This window comes from Mastigoproctus giganteus, chromosome 13, assembly GCF_048544385.1.
Source record: "Mastigoproctus giganteus isolate SK-2022 chromosome 13, ASM4854438v1, whole genome shotgun sequence".
Taxonomy (NCBI): Eukaryota; Metazoa; Arthropoda; class Arachnida; order Uropygi; family Thelyphonidae; genus Mastigoproctus; species Mastigoproctus giganteus.
The window spans coordinates 105,374,791-105,402,378 of record NC_143587.1 but is presented as its reverse complement, the minus strand read 5'-3'; the positions used below and the strand labels follow the sequence as shown (position 1 = coordinate 105,402,378).

At 36.8% G+C, this 27,588-nt stretch overlaps 1 protein-coding gene across 2 annotated transcripts in view; it reads right to left on the bottom strand.

The window, feature by feature from the left end:
* Positions 1–27,588, bottom strand: part of Nup205 (nuclear pore complex protein Nup205) — a 738,550-nt gene that overhangs the window by 554,965 nt on the left and 155,997 nt on the right. For both annotated transcript variants that reach the window (XM_090387115.1, XM_090387116.1), the window contains exon 9: positions 8,531–8,593. In XM_090387115.1, coding sequence (XP_090243241.1) covers positions 8,531–8,593 — 63 coding nt within the window. The remainder of the gene's footprint in view (positions 1–8,530; positions 8,594–27,588) is intronic.

The following is a 27,588-nucleotide window of genomic DNA, read 5'->3' as shown; positions in this document are numbered from 1 at the left end:
TCCCTCAAGGTACAGTCATATCTCAGAAATACTGGCATTACAGTGTTGGACTAGCCTGTCCAGACTTGAACCCTATTGAAAATTGCTGGTACATAATGTCATCTAAAATTGCTCAGAAGAAGCCAACAAGTAAGATTCAGCTGCAGGAGAGCACTGTAAGGGTGTGGTACATCATAAAATTGGGCAACCGTATATCCAGAAGTTGATTAACTCTATGCCAGATCGTTGCAAGGCTGTAATTGCAGCTCGAGGAGGAACAACAAAATATTGAGGACTTATTTTGCTGATTTACAATACATAATACTTGGTTGTCATGATTGTCATTTGCATGATTTTTCATATTTCCATTAATTACACATTTTACCCTTTGGGAAGATATTTATGGCAATTAGGTATATCAGATAGAGTCTTTTTATTGGATTTCATTCATAGAGATATACAGGGTGTCCAAAAATACATGGCATAGCTTCAGGAATGAGTTCCTCATATGTAAACAATAAAAATTCCGGAAATGCTTGATTTCTGAGTTTTGAAGGTCTGTCTATGACACTTAACTGTTCACATCACCTTATAGTAATTGTTCAAAATGTCCACCTTCTGCCTGAATACAGGCCTCACATTGACATCTCATGGACTCGCGAAGACGATGCCAAATTCTTGGCATGTTTCGTATTGTCTCACAGCCTGCCAAAATTCGATTGCAGAGAGTTTCCACATCAGCTACAGTTGGTGTTCTTGCAACACTCTCCAAATTAAATTTGGAGAGTGTTGTAAACGTTGACCAGCCAGTTGCATTGCTATGCTATTCTGCGTGTGCTGATTCCAGGAGTGGCATGCACAACATCCAAAATCTCCTCCTCTATTTCAGGAGTCGTAGATCTTGGTCGTCCTCTGTTGGCAGCATGAGGTGTAAAGGTCCCATGTTCACAAAGGCGGCAATGGATACCTTCAAAAGTTTTCCTGTCTGGACATCTTCGTTCTGGGAACCTTTCGTGGTACAAATGACGAGCCTCCAGAGCACTGCCGTCCGCTAAACCGTACATAACGTGCATATCCACTTGCTCCTGATTTGAATACATGGATAGAACAGAAAAACCACCAGATTCTGTCAGTACCTTGTGATGAAGGAAATCACCCGCGGAAGATAAGACATACCAGTTAATAACTCGGAAACCAACCATTTCCGAAACTATGTTGATATACAATATTTTTATTGTCTACATACGAGGAACTCATTCCTGAAGTTATGCCACGTATTTTTAGACACCCTATCTAACAAATGCATTTCAAACATTTCTGCAACCCACAATGCAGCACAAAACACATTATTTGCAAAATTCACAAGTGATGCAGTTTTTTTTGTCTGCCACTGTATGTCAGGTGATGTTCTGCCAAATTCAATCCTACAAATGGATTGAATTTGGTTCCACAGGAGTTAGTCTTATCTAGGGACTCATTTGTTAGGGAGACAGGAAATATATTCTTTAAGAATTTGTTAGGGAGACAGGAAATATATTCTTTAAGAATTTGTTAGGGAGACAGGAAATATATTCTTTAAGAATTTGTTAGGGAGACAGGAAATATATTCTTTAAGAAAACTAAATAGTGCAAAACCAGAGTATATCTATCAGGAGCAACTGACACTGCAACAAACAATTCATCAGATTGTAATGGCCTAGTAGTGCATGGTAATATATGTGGAAACTAATGATTTAAAAATTAAAAGTGATGAACTACTTAAGAAATGTGAGATTATGTTGAAAAAGTGTCATGAGATGTCAAAACGTTTTTGTGTCTGCAATTCTGGCCACATATAAGAGGAAGGATTTTATGATGAGTCTTATGGATTAATTCTAGGATTACAGGACGTTGCGAGGCTCATGGGGTGAAAATTTTTTTTCAGCATAGCTGACCATAGTTGGTAAGCAGAATTTATTTTGTAAAGATGGTATTCACTTAAACAGAGGAGGTGCAGAAGTTTTTACTAATGTTTGAGGATGCATGGGTCCAGAGGAAACTGCTATTTTGAGGGAAGCTGACAAAAGATTGGCTCAGGTCAGCGGCATGGGATAAAATTACATTTGCTTCCTCTCTGAGAGCACTTGCATGCAACCATTAATAACCTTAAACACTGAAAAGAAAAAAAATCTATCTGCATGATAGTAAATCAATCTTGGAATTTTTTCATGGATCTGCATACATTAAAACAATTATGGATAAGTTACACTACTCTGAATGAGAAAACCTGATTTAGGATGTATGCTCAGATTATGCTCTCTAAAAAGCCCACTTTGAATTTTTAACAACTTATTTATAATTAGTACCACAATTCTTCCAAATATGCAGTGATAAGCACTATAACAGTATCTGTTATATAAATCGTATTTTTATAATATTATGGGGAAGATTATAGCAAGATAATCGTATTAAGTTATATACCTAGATAAATCTAAAAAAAATGCATGGATAACGTAATATACAAAAGTTAGCATACAAAAGGATAATATACAAATTGAAACTACTTTGAATTTGAGTGGTTGACCCCAGAGGAAGTCACCTAGATTGTAGGTAAGCAACGATAACTTTTGTATATACAGTGAAACTTCCCTCTAACGGACAGCCATGGGGAACGAAAATGTGTCCGTTAGAGAGAAGTGTCCGCTAACAAGAAGTCTGAGGGAGAAAAAAAAATCGTTAAACGTTTAATGTAAAATTAAATTAAAATATATACAGATTTTGAACAATATTTTTGTAAATAATATACAATTACATACACAAGAGATAAAGAAAAATCGTTAAACGTTTAATGTAAAATTAAATTAAATTATATACAGATTTTGCACAATATTTTTATAAATTATATACATACAATTGTGCTATGCATATTATGACTTTATCTTAAGAAAAATACATACAGTAATCACTTATTTTCTTCTGCACGTTCTTCCGGCTGATAATTTTGTTTTCGACATTTGTTTGGAGTGAAGAAACCATCGAAAGTTCTTCAGCGGCGAAAAACATTTTTAAACGATTGATTTGTATGAGCGCTACTTCTATTTTCATCGGCGGTTCGTCGTTAATATGTTCTTCGACAGAATGACCTCCTTCCATTTCTTCATCCTCATGAGGAACTTCTTGAAAAATATCGATGATAATGTCGTTGATATCTAGAGCACCATCTTCTGTATCTTTGTAGCCAGGGTCACTTGTAGTGGAAGTATCGTACATTATCAATAGATGTTGAAGTTCTTGTTCTTCTTGGTGCTCCACATTGCTGTTCACAACTTCAATTTTTGCGTTTGAGAAGCCAGACTTTACAAAACAGTTCACGACAGTTTGTTTTCTAATTGCGTTTACTGAAGAGGAAATCCATTGAATCGCATCTAGGATGCTGATTTTCTTTGCAAGGTCACTCGCACATGTTACATCGTTCATGTTTGCAATGAGATGTCTTAAAACACGTTTTCTGTAGTGAAGTTTAAAATTTTTTATTATCCCTTGATCCAAGGGCTGACACTCTGCAGATGTGTTTGGTGGCAGAAAAATGATTTGAATGTTGCACAATTCAATGTGCGGGTGAGATCCAGCATTATCCATGGAAAGAATAATTTTTCTGTTTTGACGAATCATGTTTTGGTTAAATTGACTTATCCATTCGCTCATGATATCTCGTGTCATCCACGCTTTTTTATTAGACTTCCAGTCAACATCCAAAAGATTCAACTTTATGCCCTTGAAACAACGAGGATTTTGTGGGTTTCCTATAACAAGAGGTTGTTCAAAGTCTCCCAGCATATTTGTACACAATAGTACAGTCAAGCGTTCCTTAGAAATTTTTCCGCCCTGGCACTTTTCGTTTTTTAGACTCGTTGTTTTTTCAGGAAGAGCTTTAAAAAAACAACCCTGTTTCGTCACAGTTGTAAATATCCTTAGCTTCAAAATCACGACATGAATCTTCCAATTTGACGGTCCACTCTGTTACAACCCCAGTATCAACAGATCCACCTTCACCACTTACGGTTTTCCAAGAAATTTTATGCCGAGTTTTGAACTTGTCTAGCCATCCCACAGAAGCTTTGAACTCATTTACTCCCATAGATTTCGCAACCTCCAAAGCTTTTTCCCTAATAATAGGCCCATTAATGGGAATTTTTTTAGCACATGCGCGACAAATTTGAAGTCCAACAGTTTTTGGGAATGATTTTTGAACCTGATCATTTCCGTGTTGCCAAAATTGTTTGAGCAGTTCATTTTTTTTCTTTAGGATGTCGCTTACCTGCGTCTTCCCGATTTTGAATTTTGCAGCGAGATTGCGAACACTATTTTTTTGCCGATCATATGCATTAATGAGTTCGACTTTATCTTTTAAAGTTAAATGTTTACGAGAAGACATTGTGCACTTCACACGACACTGAACAAAACTGAAAACTGAAACTGAAAAGACGAAAGGCCGACCATATTCCCCTCCCCCCGCACAGTAATAATCAGAAGTTTTACACGTGCCTTAAAATTCTTGAAAAAGGGTTTAGAACCGCGACGTAAACCTTGATAAAATTCAGAGAATCGGAAATAGAAGATAAACACATGATTGAGGCAATACGTGGAAGAAAAGTTCCTAGAAAAAGGGCCGTGAGCTCTCCCGCAGTCCGTTGTGGGGAGATCAAATTAAGTGCTAATCTAAACGAAACAGTGCAGATTGCCTGTCCGCGTCCGTTAAAGAGAATGTCCGCTAGACAGAAGCTGCAAACACGTTAAAACCAATGGAGGTGAGCTGGGGAATTTGAAAATGTCCGTTGTAGGGAGATGTCCGTTGTAGAGAGATGTCCGTTAACGAGAGGTGTCAGTTAGAAGTTTCACTGTATTCCTTTTGTTTATATACACCGGTGTTCAAAGAAAGTGCTTCACCTAGGAATTTCACATTTCTAATCCTTTTTCGCAATAGTATGTTACATTATTCACTAGCATCACAAACAGAAATATAAACAAAAGATATTTATTAATAGTTAAGGCAAAGCTAAGTAATATTTGACAGGTGCTCTCAAAATATTCCAAAATGAGCAATTGCAACCTTTATACAACAGTTTCAGTAAACACGACAATTATAGCTAAAATGTTATCAGAAGCCCTCAGTTTGCTTCAGTTTATCATTTTAAAGGGAAAACAAAATGAAATGTTCACCAGGTCAAACTAATATTTAGTTGAAATGCCTCTGGCCCTAATGACAGCAGCACATTGTCGAGGCACTGACAAGATCAATTTCTGAAGATAATCAACTGATAGTTCTTGGTTCCAAACACGAATTATGGCCTTCTGAAGTTCACGAAGGGTCTTTGGTTTCTTTCTGGCAACTGCACATTCCACACAATGCAAATGGTTCTCTATAGGATTCAGGTCCAGGCTGTTTCCTGGCCAGCTAAAAGTTGTAATGGACTATTCTTCCAACCATTTTTTCACCTGTAACAAATGTAAACACATTACTGTCGAACCTCTAATGCAGAAATGACGCTAAAGTAACCGAACACAGAAGTGCCTACTTATACTTTTTGCCCAATGACAAGGAATAGATCATCCTGAAAGATGCAGTTACTTGGCAGGTTGAAATTGACTCTAATGGTTGGCAGCAATTTGCCTTCCAATATAGCCAGGTATCGATTGGTATTTACGGAACCTTTTATAAACTGCAGGCGATACGATATGCACCTCCATATCATTTGGCTGGTAGGGAATTTCACTGCAGACACCATACAGTCTGGATGGTATTCTTCACCACATCTACGGTGAATTGTTTGTCTCCTATCAGAGCCATGCAGGTTGAATTTCTTCTCATCCAAGAAAATAACTGACTTCCACTACTTAGGGGTCCATTTGACATGCTCTTTACCAAATTAATTGTGCCTTTTTCATTTTATGCGTGAGGACAGGCTTCTTCTTAGGACGATGGGCTACAAGTCCATTTTTGAAGAGGGGTCTTCTGACTTACTGCACTTGCTACCACGCCTGTATGTTCTTCCCATTTTCTTTTCAGCTCAGATGAAGAAGCTTTACAGTTTTTAAGGCATAAGCGCTTCAGAACGCAGTCCTGTTTTGGTGTAGACTAGTTTACGTCCGGTTCCTTTCTTCCTATCAGCAGAACCAGTATTCTTGAGTTTGGAAAGAAATCTACTCACTGTTGACTGATTACAAGACACTCTCTAAGCAACATGACGGGGTTTTTTTTTTTTTGATTTGGTAGTTGTTGGCGCATCGGCTTCTGTGGCCATATTGCACCTCCCAAGGTTTTTGCAATACTTTGATCCAAGCCCGAGGCGGGAATCGAACCCGCGACCTTTGGGTTGCCGGGCAGGTACTTTACCCACTTGGCTAGCCCGGTCGGCTGCAACATGACGGGAAGAATATCCTTCTTCACATAAAGCAACAATAGTACTCTTTCTTCGCGGCATCAACTGCACGTAGCTCGCCATCCTGACAAGCAAGGAATGACTGCAACTCTTGCAGAGTGTGCTTATGTAGCTGGAAGTAACAGCTGATGTAATACTACATCATCACCTACACGTGTCAATCTTATCTGATGCAATCTGTAAGAAATATTGCCACGTACATTATTCGAACCACAATTACAATTTTAGGGGATGATGCACTTTCTTTGAACACCAGTGTATATATATTATCCTTTTGTATACTAACTTTTGCACATAATATTATCCTATGCATTTTCTAAAGATTTATCTAGGTATATAAATCTTAATATGATTATCTTACTATAACCTTCCTCATAATATTATAAAAGTACGATAAACAACACATTATGGATGGCCCATAAATAGTTTATTAATGATTACCTTCCGTACTACTCATTTTATGTTTATATACATTTTTTATACAGTGGTGTTCAAAAAAGTGCATCACCTAGGAATTTCACATTTCTAACCCTTGTTCGCGATGGTATGTTACATTAATGACTAGCATCACAAATAGAAATATAAACAAAAGATATTTATTAATAGTTAAGGCAAAGCTAAGTAATATATGACAGGTGCTTTCAAAATATTTCAAAATGAGCATTTGCAACCTTTATACAACAGTTTTGATAAACATGACAATCAGGCCTGAAATATCATCAGAAGCCCTCAATTTGCTTCAGTTTATCATTTTAAATAGAAAATAAAATGAAAAGTTCACCAGGTGCAAACTAATATTTAGTCGAACTGCCTCTGACCCTGATGACAGCAGCACACTGTCGAGGCATTGACAAGATCAATTTCTGAAGATAATCAACTGACAGTTCGTGGTTCCAAACACGAATTATGGCTTCCTGAAGTTCACGAAGGGTCTTTGGTTTCTTTCTGGCAACTGCACATTCCATACAATGCAAATGGTTCTCTATAGGATTCAGGTCCAGGCTGTTTCCTGGCCAGCTAAAAGTTGTAATGGACTATTCTTCCAACCATTTTTTCACCTGTAACAAATGTAAACACATTACTGTCGAACCTCTAATGCAGAAATGAAGCTAAAGTAACCTAACACAGAAGTGCCTACTTATACTTTTCGCCAAATGGCAAGGAGCAGATCGTCCTGAAAGATGCAGTTACTTGGCAGGTTGAAATTGACTCTAATGGTTGGCAGTAATTTGCCTTCCAATATAGCTAGGTATCGATTGGTATTTACGGAACCTTTTATAAACTGCAGGTGATATGATATGCACCTCCGTATCATTTGGCTGGTAGGGAATTTCACTGCAGACACCATACAGTCTGGATGGTATTCTTCACCACATCTACAGCGAATTGTTTGTCTCCTATCAGAGCCATGCAGGTTGAATTTCTTCTCATCCAAGAAAATAACTGACTTCCACTACTTAGGGGTCCATTTGACATGCTCTTTACCAAATTAATTGTGCCTTTTTCATTTTATGCGTGAGGACAGGCTTCTTCTTAGGACGATGGGCTACAAGTCCATTTTTTGAAGAGGGGTCTTCTGACTTACTGCACTTGCTACCACGCCTGTATGTTCTTCCCATTTTCTTTTCAGCTCAGATGAAGAAGCTTTACAGTTTTTAAGGCATAAGCGCTTCAGAACGCAGTCCTGTTTTGGTGTAGAGACTAGTTTACATCCGGTTCCTTTCTTCCTATCAGCAGAACCAGTATTCTTGAGTTTGGAAAGAAATCTGCTCACTGTCGACCGACTACAAGACATTCTATAAGCAATATGATGGGAAGAACATCCTTCCTCATGTAAAGCAACAATATCACACTTTCTTCGTGGCGTAATCTGCATGTAACTCACCATCCTGACACAAGCAAGAAATGACTGCAACTCTTGCAGAGCGTGCTTATAGAGCTGAAAGTAACACCTGATGCAATTTGTAAGAAATATTGCCATATACTTACATTATTCGGATGACAATTACAATTTTAAGGGGTGATGCACTTTCTTTGAACACTAGTGCACATACATACATACATACATATATATATACAAACACACACATAAATTTTAAGATTTATAGCCTGCACAAAAATATCAAATTTACCTTTAATGGCATCAGAATAATGAAATCTGTAATTAGACCATGGATCCTCTTCACAAAGAACTCCTATATGGGTTATGTTAAAAAAATGTATACCAAAATATAAAGAAAAAACAAGAAAAAAATAAAAATGCATAAAATAAATCTAACGTTTCATTTTTAATCATTTATAATGTAACTTTTAGCACTGCTTTGCCCACTACTAAAAATTCCTCCTGTGAAGAGAATTACCTTTAATGTTGCAAGCACTATATTGTAATAGTGCATCTAATCTAATATACTCAAACAAATGTTTGAGTATATTAGATCTAATCTAATATACTCAAACAAATGTTTGAGTATATTAGATTAGTTGTGTTCCTGTATTATCACATACAGATAATGGTAGAGACATCTTTTATGATAGAAAATAGGATATGGGAGAGTTGGTCATCAAATCTGTTCCACATCTAAGTATCACAAACAAAGCTTTAGGTGCAAAGATTAAAGTAAAAAATCATGATCATTATTTGTTTATTTATTTATTACATATATTATTTGTTTCTTTTGTATTTTCATACAACAGTGAAAGTCACTGTTGTATGAAAAGAACTTTCAAGGCCTTATACACCTCAATCAGATCACTTCACACAGATTCTGCAATATGCAGAACTTAAGCCTTTCTTGGTAACAGTAACATTTTATTTCACTCACTAATCTTGTTGCCCTTCTCTGTACTTGTTCTAGCAGCTCTTCATCTTTCCTAAAATGAGGCTTCCAGACCTGTATGCAGTACTCTAGGTGTAACCTGACCACTGTCTTATACAAGGGGAATTAAAACCCTCGGTAACAGTCTAATAAAAATAGTATTTACGCAACTACCCCTTCATAATCACATAGCCAAATCTAGAGGGTAACAAAGCAGGCGAAATCAAAGGGAAATGAAACTCTTTGGAGAATGTTGTATAAATAATTTTTCAGAGCAATATATTTCCAATTAAAAAATAATTAATGATGCATTCCAAAAATGAATACCATACCAGAGGAATACAAAAATTCACACTAATGCAAAGAACGTAAAGAATACACAAGTCTGACGAAAAAACAACCAATTTAGAGCATACTCTGAAAAGCTCTTTGAATTTTTAACAGCCTGTTTATAATTACTATCACAATTCTTCCAAATATGTGATGATAAACACTGTAACGGTATCTGTTATATATATATATATATATAACATATCGTTACAGTATCTGTTATACTGCTTCAGCAAGTGTTCCACAGAAGTACAATGTTCAATATACAATAGCTAATCTTTACGTGAATATGGAGTTCACAGATTTTTGATGGCCAATGAGGGGTCAGACTTATCAGAATGATGTCTGACCATCCACTGTTGATTTTATGCCACATTAGCATCTAAGAAATTATGGTGCCAGTGTATTACATCTGTGCACAGTGTTCACGGGCGAATGCACATGTTATACAGGCTGACATATGAACTCCAAACTGAAATTTCCATGCTTATTGCTGGACTGTTGTCACCACTCACTGGCAAAACAAATTATTTAACAGAGTGAGGTCATGGTTTCCTTTGATGATGTCTCCCTGTTTATTTCTATACTGATACAACCATCAACTGTTTTGGTCAGGCATATATTAGACAAGGTTTCCACTTTGGGGAATAGTACCTCAAAAAATATTTTTAAAGCTATAAATATTTGTCTGATTGGTTGTGCAATTGTGATTGGCAACTATTTGTATTCAGGTACAGCTACGGGCATCCTTGTTGGTACTTCCATACCAACGTTACTATAGAGGTACTGAAGAAAGATATATTTCTCAATCTGCCAGTACCAGTACCTATGGGGCTCTGGAGTAGATATACAGATGTTGTGTTCACAGTAGGGCTTACAACACCGGGATCACGGAATCCCGAATACCGGTCATTTTTTTCCAGTATTCAAATACTAGTATTGACAAAAAAATACCGGTTTTTCGGTACTAATTTAAAAACAAAAAAAGTTTATAATTTAAACACATAAAGGTTATAAAACCACCTTTATGTGATTATAACGTCCTCATCTCTACTAGCAAATGTTCGATAAATCATCGATAGGACACCATGCAATATTGCAACCTGTCCACAATTCTCGGACAACTTCATGTCTGACCGTATCGTAACTCCCAAGTCCCGTTCCTCCGCTACTGACTTTAGTTCAACCCCACCAAGTGTATAAGTTATTTTGGGGTTGCTGTTCACCAGGTGTAAGACCTTGCATTTTGCTGAATTAAAGCATATAGCTGCCACTTTTCTGACCATCCCAGAAGTCTATCTAGGTCACTCTGAAGCTCTGCTAGGCGGCAATCATTAAATACTCTACTGATCTTTACATCATCTGCAAGTTTAGATATCACACCCTATATCCCTTCATAGATGTCATTTAAGATAATTTAAAAACAACAGTGGTCCCAATACTGATCCTTGGGGAACCCCGCTTCTTACATTAACCCAATCTGATGAATAACCATTTATCACAACCCCCTGCCTGGTGCCCTCAAAGCCATCATGCTATCCATCTAAGGATTTTCCCTATGATTCCAGCCTGCTACAACTTATAAAGTAACCACTCATGTGGGACTGAGTCAAATGCTTTGCTGACATCTAAATAAACAATGTCGAAATTATTCTCTAAATCCAGCTCATGAGTGACCTGTCAAAATGGCTAACCAGATTTGTTAAACATTATTTTCCCTTTACAAAACCATGCTGTATATCCTACAGAATTCCATTTCCATCTAAATGATCCTGAATTCCTCCTTTGATCACTGCCTCCATGATTTTCTCTACTATTAAAGTTAGACTAGCCGGTCGGTAATTTCCCGTTACACTCCTAGAACCTTTTGTTTCCTAGACTGTTGAGGAAGAAGGCAGAAGCCTTTGAAAGCTTCAGTTATTTTAGCGCTTTTAATCTAGTATATTTCATTGCATTTTAATTCAGTATTTTATTATCATTTTATTTGTATATTCACTGAAAATTACATTTGTTTTATTTTATCCTAATTCAGTATTTTATTATCAGTAACATTTTGTATAATCGTATTTTGTTTAATCTACTGTAAAATTTATTGTAAACTTAAACATAAACTTTTTAAGATTTTGGTTTTCGTTTTTACTTCAATGGTTGGTGAGAAACACTAAAAAATTATAGTAGAACCACCTTTATGTTCCAATTTACACTAATCCAACGGAATCTCTCCTAAGTCCAGTGATGCTCTCATAACTAGCCTTAATGGTTCAATGCACTCACTCGCTGCCTCCTTTAAGATTATAGGGTATATGCCATCATCCACAGGAGCCTTACTTGCCTGTGGGCACAAAAGTTTTCTCATTAAATCAACATGTAAAATTTCAACATCATTAATTACATTTTTTTCAACTTCACTCCCATAATTTCTCATTGACGTGAAGAGTTTTTCTTCTGTAAATATCAATGCAAGGTAACTGTCGAGTTAATCTGCAACATCAGTTGGGGTATCTAATACTATCCCACGCAATTACATATGTATCCAATCTGATTTGTCCTCCTCTTCTTTGCATTTATATATGTGACGAATTCCTTATCCCCACTCTTTGCTCTCTCTCTCTCCCAGACTCAATAAAGATACTATAGTAAAAAATTATACTTCACTAAATAAAACGTCTTTCTCCTTCATAAAATGATGAATCTAATTCAACCATGGAAGACCAACATGGAACAGAACATCAGTGTTCCGCAAATTCTTTCCAAAATAAGAAATTGCCTGACTCCAATGAGATTTTAAAAGATGAACTTGAGTCAGAAATTAATGAAATACTTTTAACTAATTTTGCTAAAAAAGATCAAAGCCTAGAAAATATGGACTGAGATCATCTACGATTATCTCAGTACAATAGTACCAGAAGAGAACCTGAAAGAGCATTTTATGCCGCTAATCAACCAAAATTAGATCCATTTTAAACAATCATACTATTGATTGCTTATGTTTCTTAGAGCTCACTTTATTTGGACAGATAGTGTGGACGCTTAAACAACTAAACTTTGCAGTAACAATATGTATTTTTTTGTTTTTAGAATAACTGTATTTTTAATGATTTTTTTCAGAATATTTATTATTGCAATAAAAGTTTATTTAAAACTTGAATTCAAGTAATTACAGTACTTGTTTTTTCCTTACTTTATTAACTGTCATCAAAATTTATTGAGAAAAACATTTGTTTTTGGAATACCGGTATCCCGGTTTCATAAATTAAAAATACCAAAATACCGGTATTAAGATTTTGACCGGTATTGTAAGCCCTAGCTCACAGTAATTCTTTGTAGATCCGAGGTGCTGCTCTTCCAGCATCTTAATTCACTGTCACCCATACAGGGTATCAGTTAGATATGCACTTTTTTTTTTTTTTGTGTGTTGACCTGGTTCAGCAGAAGGTTGTCCGTTTGATAATATCAGTTTATAGAAATCCCATGTGTAGTGAGTAGTTTATGAATTATACATCAGCAAGTCCCAGAGCACCTACATAATATTGCATATACACTATTTAATAGAGTATGGTCCCACTTCAGCTGTATGGTGGACAGAAATAATGAAATTTGCAAGATTAGAAGGGATTGACAAATTGCTGTATTAGACTCTTTATTATGAGTATAATACAGCAATTTGTTATTATGTTCATTCAGCTAATCTTATAGAAAGAGCTGAAAGAACATAAATAAGTAATAACAATACACATATGAAACTAATAATTGCAAAAAAATTTACTTTTATGTCTTATGGGTAAATATATAAAATAATAGCATGTTACTTGTGGTGTATATAATAACAGATATTCTATAAAAGCAGTGATTTTTTTTTTATCACTTTGCTCATACTAGGATGACTGGCAGCTACATAACCTCATACTACCAACGAAATCTCATGGTACCAACATGGATGAATGTCTCCTGCAGATCTCCAAGTGTTTTTAGTTCCTTTTGCATTACTGAAACACCTATTTTGTTCTGAACTGTTCACAGGCCATTTTATTGGACAAATTTGTTCCAACGATTTTCAATCTGGACTGTTCACAGGCCATTTAATTGGGCAAATTGATTTATCCTTCAACCATTTTTTGCATCTGTGGACAGAAGGACAGCAAAATAAATTACATTTATTTAGACAAGAGTGCAAAGTTTCATAAATTTAAAACTTGCTAATTTTATGAAATAGTACTTATGGTTTTGGCTCTATGACATGGAGCAGAGTCATTCTGAAAAATGCAATTGTCAACACCCAAATAGTGATCTTTAATTATGGGAAGTAATTTTGTCTCAAGTACACCTCAGTATTCACTGTACCCTTCACAAATTCAAGACCACCAATTCCTGTATGTCAGCAACCTTTTTTGAGGGAAGAGCCATTCTTGATCTAATTAAAAAAAAGAGAATCCAAAGAGCCGCACCTCAGCTCAAGCTAGGAGGAGGGGGAGGGGTTAAGAAATGGAATAGAGTGGGAAGGTGTTTTATTAAAAAATATATATTTTGAAATATTTATTAATACTGAAAAAAACTTAAACATCCAATTAGGTACAAATTAATGTAACTTTTGCTGCTGAACTTCTTGAGTAAGTCTCTCAACATCAGGCAATTATGCCATAATTTTCACCTTTAAACATGCTGAGAGACTCACATTGCTCAGATGGTTTCTTGATTTATTTTTAATATAGTTCATGTTCGAAAATATTTGCCTTCAGAAATGCATCGAACCTAAAACTGAGAAAAGTCCAAATTCAGATATTTCCAAATTTATATACGTCTCCAGTAAGCTACTCTACGCGTCAAATACAATTTGGTCTTGCATTTTCAACTCATCTATCACCATCCATTTGTGTAGAATTTCAAGGGCAGCCTTTTGCCTCTCCAAATCCTCAATTTCAGTTTTAAGGCATTTTAGTCTTGCACTCCACATGTCCTTGAATTTTAAGTCCTCTAACTCCATTTCAAATTGTGCTTCATGGGGGCTAAATATTAAAGAACCACAGGTTGTTGTCCCCTGCTCTATGTAAAATACAGCCCCATATCATTTGAAATGCAGAATGTTTCATTGTGGAGACAATACAGACAGGATGAAATTCTTCTCTTCTTCTTCATCTAACAACAGTGTTGGCCATCCAAACCATGCAAGTTGAATTTTAATTCATCAGAGAAAATAACACATTTCCACTGATGCTCAGACCAGACAGCATGTTCTTTTCTCCACTTTAGATGCTGGGCTTTAAATTTTTGCATCAAAAGTGGCTTTTTTCTTGGGTGACATGCTGCTAATACTGATGAAAAAAGGCATCTATACATACTGTAGCAGTACTTGTCTTTACTCCTATATCATTTTCCTGTGCTGTTTTGAGATCTGTCAATGAGGATCCATTTCAGACATACACAGACAGACCCCAGAAATCTGTCCTGCACTGCAGATGATATTCAAGGACATTCACTTCCTTTCGTTTTAATTAGACAGCTGGTTTCTGATAATTTTTGCAATAAACATGCCACTGTTGACTGATTACAGTGAATCCTTTTAGTTATTTCATGTGTAGAATGTCCCTCTGCATTCAATGCAGTAGCAACCAACACTTTTCCTATGTGGTGTTAATTGTGAAAACTTAGCCATTGCAATAGCACAGAATACTGGGCTCATGGCATATTGCACTGTATTTATACTGCTGCTAGGGTGATGCAATCATGTATGGCATAGTGTCACCAGTAATGTAGCAATATATTATATATGTTTTGTAATAGTATTATCCTATTACACTATCATCTAAGAGTCTAAGAGACAGTGCAATAGGGTAATGCTATTACAAAACATATGATATATTTGCTAAATTTCAGGGAAATTCAGTGAATTGCAAGTGATGTGATATTTTTGAGTAGCTTTTTTCTTTGGTGCTATTCTTTGGGTGGCTTTTTTCTTTGGTGCTATTTTTTGAGTGGCTTTTTTTTCTCTGATTCAATTTTTTTTAGCAGCACTGTATACTTCTCATTTTCCAGGCATTTCTGCTAATACTGTTAGCATCCTGTATCACTGTCATATTGGTACATCCAGTTCCCTGGGCAGGAGATTGCAACTGATTGTTTCCAGGTTAAATCAGTTGTTCCTGTAATACAGCAAGGTGCATATGTTTAGCAGATTATTTTTCCGGATCATGAGGTGTATAATGTTGGTGGTCAAACTAATTTCAAACGTTCTCCTTTCGAAGAGAACTACCAGATAAAACAGAAGATAAATTTTAATCCTTGTTCTCATATTGAGATTTTGGACTGCACATAAAATTATTGCCCTTGCCCATGGTTGAAAGTGCTCCATTTGCATGTGGTGGATCCAAATGAAATTGAAACAACATGACTCTCACACCTCCTATTATAGAAGGGGTTATTGTCAATGATATACAGGAATTTTGTTAGCAGAGAAAAGGAGGTGATTATCCGATGGGAGTCAGTTTATTTAGTCACTAACATAGCTTGTCCTTTTCCCCAGAGCATCATTAATATGTGTATATGTGTGTGTTTTATGCATTCATATAGTTTTTCTTTCATCATAAATTGACAAGAGGGGGGAAAAAAGCCTGGATTACAAACTATAAAACAACACAACGCACTTGTAGCTTTCAGAGCATTATGCCAATTATCCACTGCTCATCCAGTCTTCTGTTAATTTATTCTTATATTTTATCCTTTTTATAGGATCAAAGGATAGGATTTTATTATTTTTATTTTGTATTTTAGCTGTATGTTTTATTTTTAATAAAGTTCATTTTTATAGTTTGCTGATAGTAACAAGATCTTTTATAATATTTTACTTACCTTTATTCTGGACCAACTTTATTAATTTGTCAGCTTTCATTAAGACAAGGTGTTTAAAAATACCTTTATAAACACGTGATTCTAATATGTACTACGTTATATCATGCATTTGAATTGCATGATATAACGAAATATGGTCATATGCTTGTATTATATATTCTATAATACTTCTCTTACTCAATCTTATACTATAAGTAGAAAATTTATTTTTCTACTAATGTCCCATGCAAAAATATCCAGAGGTGTTAAAATCCAGAGATGAAGTTTCCCAGGGTCTGCTGCAACTTCATTCAGTCCATGGATTTGGAAATTATCTCTCATTCAACTGATGGACCAAGGTGTGATTGACAGTAGGAAACATCGTTATTGCAAAATCTAAGGTACATTTGAATAATTAGGTAATGGCAAGGAGCCCCATAGTGTTGAAAAATAAGTGGAATGTCATCTGAAAGAGGGGCTCTAGAAATTGAAACATGTTCAGATAAATAGGCTCTACAATCCTTCTGCACAGAGAAATGGACCATAAATATTCAATTCTACTCAAATTATAGGATAACATAATTAAATTATTATTATTCTCCTAAAATATAACCATATTTTGGGAAAATAATTTTAAGACACCATACATATTCAATTCTTCTAAATGTATTTAGGAGAATCTCTCTCTCTCTCTCTCTCTCTCTCTCTCTCTCTCTCTCTCTCTCTCTCTCTCTCTCTCTCTCTCTCTCTCGTTCATTCATTCATTCATAGAACTGAGATGGCTTTTTGCTATCTCAACTTTTTCTAGTTTAATTTTCTAGATCAATCTTTCCACATGTGTAGAAAGTCACCTCATCACTGAAGACAATGTAATACATTAAATTTTTATTATCAATTAGTTCAACTAGTTCCTCATACATGGCATCTCCTCTCAGATAATCCTGTTTATGTAAATAATGCAGAAATTGAACTATTCTTCTCTAATACTGATTTTAAAATCTTCTGATTTGTAGCTTTGAACCTGCTCGGCCTATTTGATATGATGTGAAATAACATCCAGAATTCTCTCTCAACTCTCAACTGAATTTCTTTCCTAAATTTGACATTTTTAAATGAGATACCTGGACATCCAAACTCATTCATGAATAGATCCTGTTCTTTTGAATTCGTTAACTTAAGCACAAAGTGACTTTCTTAATAGGTCCAGGATTGTGAAACTGTCAAATTCTTTTCTACCTTTCTTTGTATCTGTCCTTTGGATGTGAAGTATTGTGACCATTACATATTTCTATATATTTATCATTTGATTTGATTTCCTGTGGAAAAATAAATAAATAAAATAAAACAATTAAAAATAATAAATAATTATTATAATTATAAATAGACAAATTATTATAACAATGAATCAACAACAAATTATTATAGACAGGGACTTCGTATCAACACACCTTGTAAAGTTAACTTTTAGTGTTAACAGCATTTAAATTATAAAACATCTAAACACTATTTGGTGTCTTCAATTTTTTTTTTTTTTTTTTTTTTTTTGTGACCAACAAGGTTTTAATAATCACAATGGAAACATGTGTTACCATAAATTGCTTTGGTATTGCATAACATTTAAACAAATAGCATCACTGAAAAAGTAATCTGTAATTTATTTAAAATGTGAAACACTGTTATGGCAGCCTATTTATACTATGAATTCCTGAGGCCTTACCTTCACTCATCCTCAATAAGTTTTCCAACTGACCCTACTCTGAGATTGCTATGCATCACTAATTTACAGCAGCAACTCCCTGTCACTGTCTAATCATGGTTTTTCAACTGAAAAGATCATTGTAAGGCACTTCATTTGTTCTTGTTTATACTCTGACATGACCATCAGGTCAGTGGAGCTTAAAATAAATCATCAATACAAATGTTAATCGTATTTAGCAGTCATGGGCTTGAACCATGCACCACTCAAAGAGCACATGCTACTGCACTCACACTCCTGAACACTCGGCTACATCATTTCTCTTGTCTGCCACTTCTGCTGGGCATGACTCTTTCACTTCAATCAAATAAGGGCCTATCTGATTAACTCTCTTTTTTTTTTTTTTTGTATTCATGAATGAAAAATACCTTGTTTTACCCCACCAGTGGTTTTGTTACACAACCTTATAATATTCATATAAATCAGTGTCTTGCAATAGTCTATCCATCCTACGCGTTTTCTTTTTTTTCAATTAAACTGTAAATTTTTCATCTAATTGGGCATCTTTCTTTGTGGAACTTCACTGGAACAAATTATTTCTAACTTCCAGAAAAAATCACTTGGATTCTTCTCATAATAAACTCACATCTAACAACTTATAGTTGTCTCTCTCTGGTTAAAAGCCTAAGAAATATACATTGATCTAGTATAGTCCCCTTTCTCGAAAATGAAATCCTCACCTTTTATCACAGAAACCTCTTTGGATACTACCTGTTTTTTAACTGACTTACTATTGGTTCACAGTGCACTGGAACCAACAGCAGGTCTGTACCCACTATCAGTTCATGCACTGTGAAATATTGGATACAGTTTGGAATAAGGTTAGAAATGAGGAAATATCAAGGAGATAAGGAGAAATATGACGTACAGAGGCTATAAGGGAAAAGAAATGAAAATTTAATTGGACAGGTACCAAGAGGAGTGAGTTTAATAAGGGATGTCATTGAAGTAAAAGTGATGGGCAAGAGACCAAAAGGAAGAAGAAATACAATGCTGGATGACAGAAATAGAAGGTAATGGATGGGGAGGAAATGGAGTTGCAACTAAGTTTTGGCTGTCGTGGGTCTTGTAGGAGCCAGGGAAATTAATACAAAATAATATAGTAATAATAATAAAAATAAATGAAAATTAAAAAACAGGTGACCCCATTTTTTCAATGTAAAAGAAAAATTATCAGTTGTTTCCTTATTATTTTTGGAAATGTGGAGAGAAAAAGATAATGAATAATTACATTTCTCATAGCTTATCAATAGTCAACAAACTATCTAATTGCATAAATGGGTGCAAGAACTCTGGTGCAAGAGTACACGTGAACAGACAAAGTTTTTACGGACTCCAGTAAATAGAGAAGTTTTGCTTTTTTATTGACTTAAATTGGCATATTAATTTAATTTTTTTAGTTGCTTTATACTCCTAGTAACAATACTTTAGTTTAAAATTGAATTTAGATAGAGATTTTGTAGGTTATTACTTAGTATCGGTAAGGGTATCAAATCCACGTGTTGAACAGGTTTTGCAACTCCCGCGAACAAAGATTTTTAATTATACTTAGCCACTTTATTGACTTAATTGTTAGATTAAATTATTTCTATAATTTTTTTTTTTTTTTTTTTTTTTTTTTTTCATGTAAACCCAAACACGAGAGGTATTAGAACCTATAGTACTTAGTACCATGCTTGGGTTGGAGGTTGAGAAGACGAAAGAAGATATCTGTTGACATTGGACTTGAACTTCTGTAGACTGTAATTTTCAGGAAATACATATGAAGAAAGGTTGTTCCAGAAAACGGCAGTTGAATGAATAAACGAGGAAGATGAAAAGTTGGTTCTGTGAGTTTGAAGTTGGACAGTAAATGAATGTTGGCTGGTGGCGGTAGGTGTTCGGCCTGTTTTGAAAGAGAGAGAGCGGGAATTATAGAAGCCAATTCAGAAGAACAGTGCCCATGGAAGTATCTGTAGAAGAGGCATGCAGCAGAAACAGTACATCTATGAGACAGCAAGTGGAGAGACTCTGTTAGAGATGAAGCATTAATTAACCTAACTGCCCTCTTCTGAATGGAATCAAGATGCCTGAGAGAGGTTTTGGGGGCTGCACCCCAGATGTGGGAACAATATTCCATGGCAGGGCGGATTTGCGATTTATACAGAGTGAGCAGCTGTTTGGAAGAAAAGTAACGCCGAGAGCAAAAGAGAAAACCAAGTTTTTTGGATGCAGGAGGAAGAAATATTTGTAATGTGCTTGTGCCAGGAGAGATTACAAGTCAGGGTAATCCCCAAAAGAGATGTATCATTTTTTTTAGAAATCGGAGTGTCACTAAAGGTAAGCATAGGAGAAGAAGAATCCTTTTTGCAAGATATAAGACAAGACAAGACTGAGATTTAGAAGGGTTGAAATCAACTAAGTTGTCTTTGCCCCACTGGAGAATTATCTGAAGATTGGCATTTAAAGAATTGGTAGCAGATTTTCGAGAAATTGAAGCTGATTGAGCAGGACAACGTTCTCAAAATGAAAGTGGAATGCAATGTGCTATCATCGGCAAAACTATGGATAGGATTTCCAGTCAATGGAAGAAGGTCATTAATATACAAGAGGAAAAAGAGTGGGGGAAAGAACTGAACCTTGGGGGACACCGGCATTAAGGGAGAAGTTAGAAGACAGAGAGCCATCTACCATCACCCTCGGTGAGCAATCAGAGAGGAAACTGGATAACCAATTACTAAAAACAGTTGGCAAACATGATCGAAAGCCTTTGAGATGTCAAGAGCAACTACATGTGTTTCACCGAAACTTTCCATTGAATTAGTCCATAAATGGGTAACATAAGCCAGCCAATGGATCGACACTGGCGGAATCCATACTGGCGATCATTGATCAGACGGAAGGTTTCTAGGTAGTTTAAGAGTTGGCAGTTAATTGATTTCTCCATTACTTTAGAAACAGTAGAAGTAATTGCAATGGGACGATAATTGGATGGGAGGATTTGTCACGCTTTTTAGGAACTAATGTGAGCAAATTTTCACGCAGAAGGAAAAACACCTTTGGAACAAGAAAGTGAAAAAAGGCGGCATAGAATAGGAGCAAGTTCAGGAGCACTGGTTTTGAGAACAAGTGGAGAAATACCATCAGGACCTCGAGCTTTCTTAGCATCAAGATTCGTCAAAATCCTTCTGACATCCTTTTGATGGAAGACCACAGGAGGCATTGAATGGAGGGTGTTGGGAATGGTGGGAGGTGTTTTACCAAGATCATTAATACATGAGTTGGAAGAAAAATGGGATGCTAGCAGGTCAGCTTTATCCTTGGCTGAAGTGACAACAGAACCATCTGGTTTTGGACAGAGGTGGGAGCAGAGATGGCAAAAGTTGCGGCCAATAGCTTTGACAAGAGACCAGAATGCTCGGCTACCATTAGAGCAAGAAGTAAGTTTTCTACTCTTAGCCTGTTCAAACTCTAGTTTGGACTGATTAATAACTGCTTTACATTTGTTACGAGCTTTGATGTAGGCAGAAAATGAAAAATTAGAAACAAGCCAATTACGATATGCAACATTCTTCTCTTGAACAGCCTTAGCACATTTATTGGAAAACAAAGGTTTAGATAAAGGATGAGATTTTAAAGTGGAGTGTGGGATAAAGGATTCCATTCCTGCAGAAATAATTCCACTGACACGATCTGAGCAAATGTTGACATTAGAAGTTTTGAAACAGTAATCCGACCAAGGGAAAGAAAAAAATCTCGTAGGTCATCCCATTTTGCATTCTTATAATGCCAAACAACACGAGGTTCGGAGTAGCCATGAGATAAAGGTTCCATTGGAGAAGAGACAATCACCAAGGTGTGATCTGAAGTGCCTAAAGGACCTCTCACTTCGAACGTGTACTTAGAAGGGTTGTTTGTGAGAAAAAGATCAAGCGTGTTGGCCGTATGATTAGGATTGTCCAGTATTCTTGTAGGTAAATGAACAATATGTGCAAGGTCATTAGTATTTGCAAAAGCCTCAGCATCTCGACCAGCTGGGTAGGTGTGACTAGAAAACGGAAGCCAGCTGGAGTTGTGAACATTAAAATCACCAAGGAAAATTACCTCACTGTTAGGAAAGTTGGACTGTAGAAAGTCAAGTTGCAAAGAGAGGAAGTCAAAGAGCTCCAAGTGATAAGTGGAGTTGGGAGAACGGTAGAGAGACAACAGATGAATTTGACACAATGAGGTAGAGAGATTTTAAGCGCAGAGAAGATCAAAGAGAGGAGATTCCAAATTGCCAAGTCTCTGACAGAAAATATCAGAATGGACATATGCACAAGTACCACCTTTGAGGCGAAAGGAATCATACAGCGAATAATTTGGGCATCTGAGATGAGCAGCAGTTGAATCAACCAATAACTGAGATTCTGTCCATGATGTTCAGAAAAAGTACATTGGGTTTGGCAGATTGCAAGTGGAAATGGACATCGTTGAGATTAGAATTGAGACCACGTATATTTGTGAAATGAATTAGGAAGTGCTTGGGAGGTTTAGATCTTTTCACAGATAAGCTTGCTCTATTAGTTTGACAATTCATGGTGCATTCAATTGGAAGAAAAAGCGGGTGGAACATGCTGTATGAAGTAATGAAATTTTTGGATATGGCGTACACGTGGTAAGAATATACCCAGATCGTTGACAGAACGTGGCCTCGAGAATGCTCCCCGCATACACACTACTCGGACTCCCTCACAGTCACTATCTGGCAGAGTAGAGGTAGCAAGATTATACACTAGCTGATCCGGAAGCCTCCTAGAGAGTTACCAATAGGTTCAGTCCGGTGTACTAACTAGTGGCCGGCCTGCAAACACCGTTTTAGAGCTGTACCCTCGAAATGTAAGGAATATTGGATCTCGCCACGATGTTTATCATAACCTCAAAAGTTATCAATCATACTGCATGATGGAAGAGATAGGGAAGGGTTAACCGGAACTCAGCGCTAGAGACTAAACATGGGTTCCACCACTTCAAGCCTCCAATAAGCAAAGTGTGGTGGTATTGCACTAGTTGATGAGAGTCATCTACCACCTAGTAAAGTAGCTTATAAACCTAGTCAAGCTCCGCGGTTTATTTGAATTTAGATGGTGCAATTTGGAAAGTAAATAATACCTTGTGTCCATAGATTAACCATTCATAACTTTCCGGCATTGTTATACGACACAACGTATGCACCGAACTAGATAGCGTATAACGGCAAACAAGATAGCGAGGATAGTAGTATCAATTAATCAGTAAAATTTATTAATCTTATTAAATTTCATTGTCAATTAAATTGTACTTTAACTAAATATATATAGCGACCTAGTTTTTGCAAATGTAACATCATAAATTAATACATATAAGTTGACAGAGGATAAGAAAGTCATATAACGTAACTCGGAGATAACATTCGATACTGAAATACACACACACACACACACACACACACACACACACACACACACACACACACACACAGTGTTATATACACACAAGTATATAGTGCTACATACACACAAGTATATAGTGTTATAACTTCATTGGGATATAAGTTTAGGGTTATATTTTGTATTGGAATTTTATTGAACTTGAATAGAAATCATGACTCAGACCAGAGCAGCAAAGCAATAGGCTCAAACTAATGTAAGTGCTGTGGCTCAGGGGGAGAACAGAGGGGGGGGGGGGGGCAGTTTTCCTCTGAATCACACTCTATTGAAATGCACTGCTGAAATGCAGTGTCTGTTTGATGCTTGTGAGGCAATCAGGAACAGGACACGATATTGCCAAGAGGAATGTCTGTGTGTGTGTGTGTGTGTGTGTGCGTGGCGCGCGCGAGATGTAAAAGTGCAAGGAAATCAGGCTCCAACTCAGCATTGTTATGGGCTTATATGAGAGCTTGAAGGACAGGGTGGATGCCCTCGAAGGATTTAAATTGAGGGGCCCATCAAGCTCTCAGCTGCCCACCTGCCCACATCAATGCCAGAGCTTGCACTTGAATATCAAGCAACACAGCGGCAAACTCCAAGGCAGAGTGCACTGGTCCAAGGGAACTAGTTGTTGTAGGTGACTCAATTGTCAGGGAAACGGGGAACATATTGTGCAAAAAAGGATAGATGGAACAGGACCAGTGTATGTCTGCCAGAGGCAAAGGTTGATGACATTGTAGAGCAGATATCTTTTAAGGGCACAAAGGGTGATATTGTTGTACACGTCGCAACTAATGATATTAAGAGTAGGAGACCGGCGGAATTACTTAACAAGTACAAGTCAATGCTGAAAAGCCGTCAGTTAGGGTTGAATTGAAAGTGTCTGCAATTCTGTCCAGACACGACAGGAGGGAGTATATGATAAGAGCCTTTTCGAACAATTCGGCACTGGAGAGATTGTGCAAGGCTCAAGGGGTAGATTTTTTTCAGCTGGTCTGTACTTGTTGATGGGTCGGAAAACTGCTAGCTTAGGGGATAGACAGACTAATAGATTAACAGTAGTCGGTGGCAGAGGTAAAAGTCATCCTTGCACTACTTCTATTGAAATACAATTGAGCAGCAGCCTGGAAAGCAAGGCAATGGGGATTTCCAGGACTGCTGAGCATCATAGTGGAACAAGTAAATACATGGGTTGTGTTAGGGTAACAAAGAGTAGAAACAGGTGCATGTATACTTGCATGCACAACAATGCTAGGTGTATAGTAATAAATTCGATGAATTTGAAGTGCTAGTCAAGACATCAAAGGCAGATATTGTTGGATATCAGAGCCATGGTGTCACACTGACATAAGCAGTGCAGAACTGGAATTTGGGGAGTACAATATGTACAGAAAGTACAGACAGGACAGAAAGGGAGGAGGGATTATACTGTTAGTTAAGAAACACACAAAATCTAAGGAAGTGCATCCAATTGATGTTGGTGGAATGCAATGTTCAGTCTGTTTGGTATGACATAAGCACTGGGAAAGGAAAAATGAGAGTAGGTGTGTGTTATAGGCCAAATGAATCTGATGAGTATAATGAGCAATTGTGCAGAGAAATAGAGTGGGCCAGTAAATCAGTTTTTTTTTTGGGGAATTTTAATTTCAGAGAGATTGACTGGAATTTATGGGTTGGTTACTCACACACTAGCAAGGCTTTTGTGGATTTATTGGATAATTGTTTTCTACAGCAGCAGCATGTTCAGGGAGCAACTAGAGGGAGTAATACTCTTGATCGGATTGTTAGTAATGATTCTTCGTGCATCGGGAATCTGCAGATAAAGGAACCACTAGGTGGCAGTGATCACAGTATGCTAAAGTGGGATTTACTCAAAGAGGTAACTACCATCAAGGGTAAAGGGAAGGGTTTTTGCTTTCGTAAAGGTGACTACGGTGGTCTAAGATAGTATTTAAATTTTATACAGTGGGACCAACTGATGATGTTACCAACAGCAAATTCAAAATGGGAAGAATTCAAAGAATTAATCTTGAAGGTACTAGGCTTTTCATACCAACTAATAAATATTGTTCAAGATTTAGGCCTAAATGGATGTCAGATGAACTAACTAGACATGTGACAGAGAAGAAAAATGCATGGGATACTTATAATTAACATGTGACACAGAAGCCTATGGTAGATATCAGCTAGTCTGTAACCAAGTTACAAGGAGGTTAGGCAAGCGAAGGCAGTTTACGAGAAATCTTTGGCAAAGGATGCAAAGAAAAACAGCAAACAGTTCTTTACTTATGTAAACTCTAGAATGAAGGGGAAGAATCAAATTGGTCCACTTGATATCGATGGTTCAATTGTTGATGATCCTGCTCAGGTAGCTAGCAAACTAAATGAATATTTTGCATCTACATTCACATATGAGGAGTTATTCAGCGAGGGTAATGCCAGAGTTGTATTCAATTTCTGGCAGTAAGCTAGATAATTTTGTAATAACTGAGAGTAAATTGGAGGATAACTTGTTGAAGATAAACATGAAAAAGGCACCCGGGGTGGATGGAATCTATCCAGTTATATTAAAGAAGGCAACAAAGGAAGTAAGCAAACCCTTAGCCATAAATATGAGAGCTTCCCTGGACTAAGAGGAGGTACCCATGGACTGGAAATGTGCAAATGTGACCCCTATCCACAAAGGAGGATCAAAGGGAGACACAGGTATTTACAGACCTCTTAGTTTAACTTCTGTTCCATGGAAATTAATGGAGGCACTGGTTAAAGAAGCATTGCAGGATCATCTAGACAAGACTTCAGTTATAGTTCGAACACAGCATGGGTTTGTTAAGGGGAAGTCTTGTCAGACTAATCTGATTGGATGATGTAGTCACAAAGGAACTGGATGCAAAGAATAACTTTGATATCATATATTTGGATCTTAAAAAGGCCTTTGATACTGTTGCACATGGAAGACTGCTGCACAAATTGGAGCAGTGCGGCATTGGAGGCAAATTGCTGCTATGGATAAAGGGATGGTTGAGCGGGAGAAGACAGAGAGTGGTAATCAATGGACACTGCTCCTCGTTGACTAATGTTATTAGTGGGTTCAGTATTGGGTCCATTGTTGTTTTCTGTATTTATAAATGATATTGATGATGGTATATCAGGCTTAATGCCCAAGTTTGCAGACGATACGAAGGTTGATGGGGTTGTTAATGACACTAATGACAGTACGCTGCTGCAACAGGATCTAGAAAAGTTGAGCAGATGGGCTGAGAGGTGGCAAATGAAGTTTAACATTGACCAATGTAAAGTACTACATATGGGAAGCAGTAATCCCAGAGTAACGTATCAACTCTGTGGTACCACACTGACAGTGGTAGAGAATGAAAAGGACCTGGGGGTAATTGTGCAGGCAGATATGAAGTTGCAGTGCAGACGGTCTGCACGAGTAGCTCATGGTGTCTTGTCAATGATATACAGGAAGAGAATTTTTCCAGCAGGGATAAGGAGGTGATTATCCCCTTGTATAAGGCAATGGTCTGCCACACCTTGAGTACTGTATACAGGTCTGGAGGCCTCATTTTAAGAAGGATGTAGAGTTGTTGGAATGAGTACAGAGAAGGGCAACAAGATTAGTGAATAGAACAAAGGGTTGCTCTTACAAAGAAAGGCTTAAGTTTTGCAAATTAGCATCTGGAGACTAGGCACCTGCGAAGTGCTCTGGTAGAGTTGTATAAAGCCTTGAATGGTTTGAGCATGCTCAATGCTGATGGGATTCTTCCTGTTGCTCAGAACCTGAGAGGGAAAATTTAAATTGAGGAAAGACATTTACAGGATAGATGAGTGGAAGTTTGCCATTAGCCAGCGGGTGGTTGATTGCTAGAACAAACTTCCATCTGTCGTAGAAGTTTATAGCTTAAATAGATTCAAGGCAGAACTTGACAAACATTTGGAGTGGGGGAATGGGTGAAATAAGGGGTTTTTTTTTTTTTTTTTTTGGCTGATGCTATATAAGCTTGCTTTCTTGCATCATGTGTCCTTGCTAATGCTAA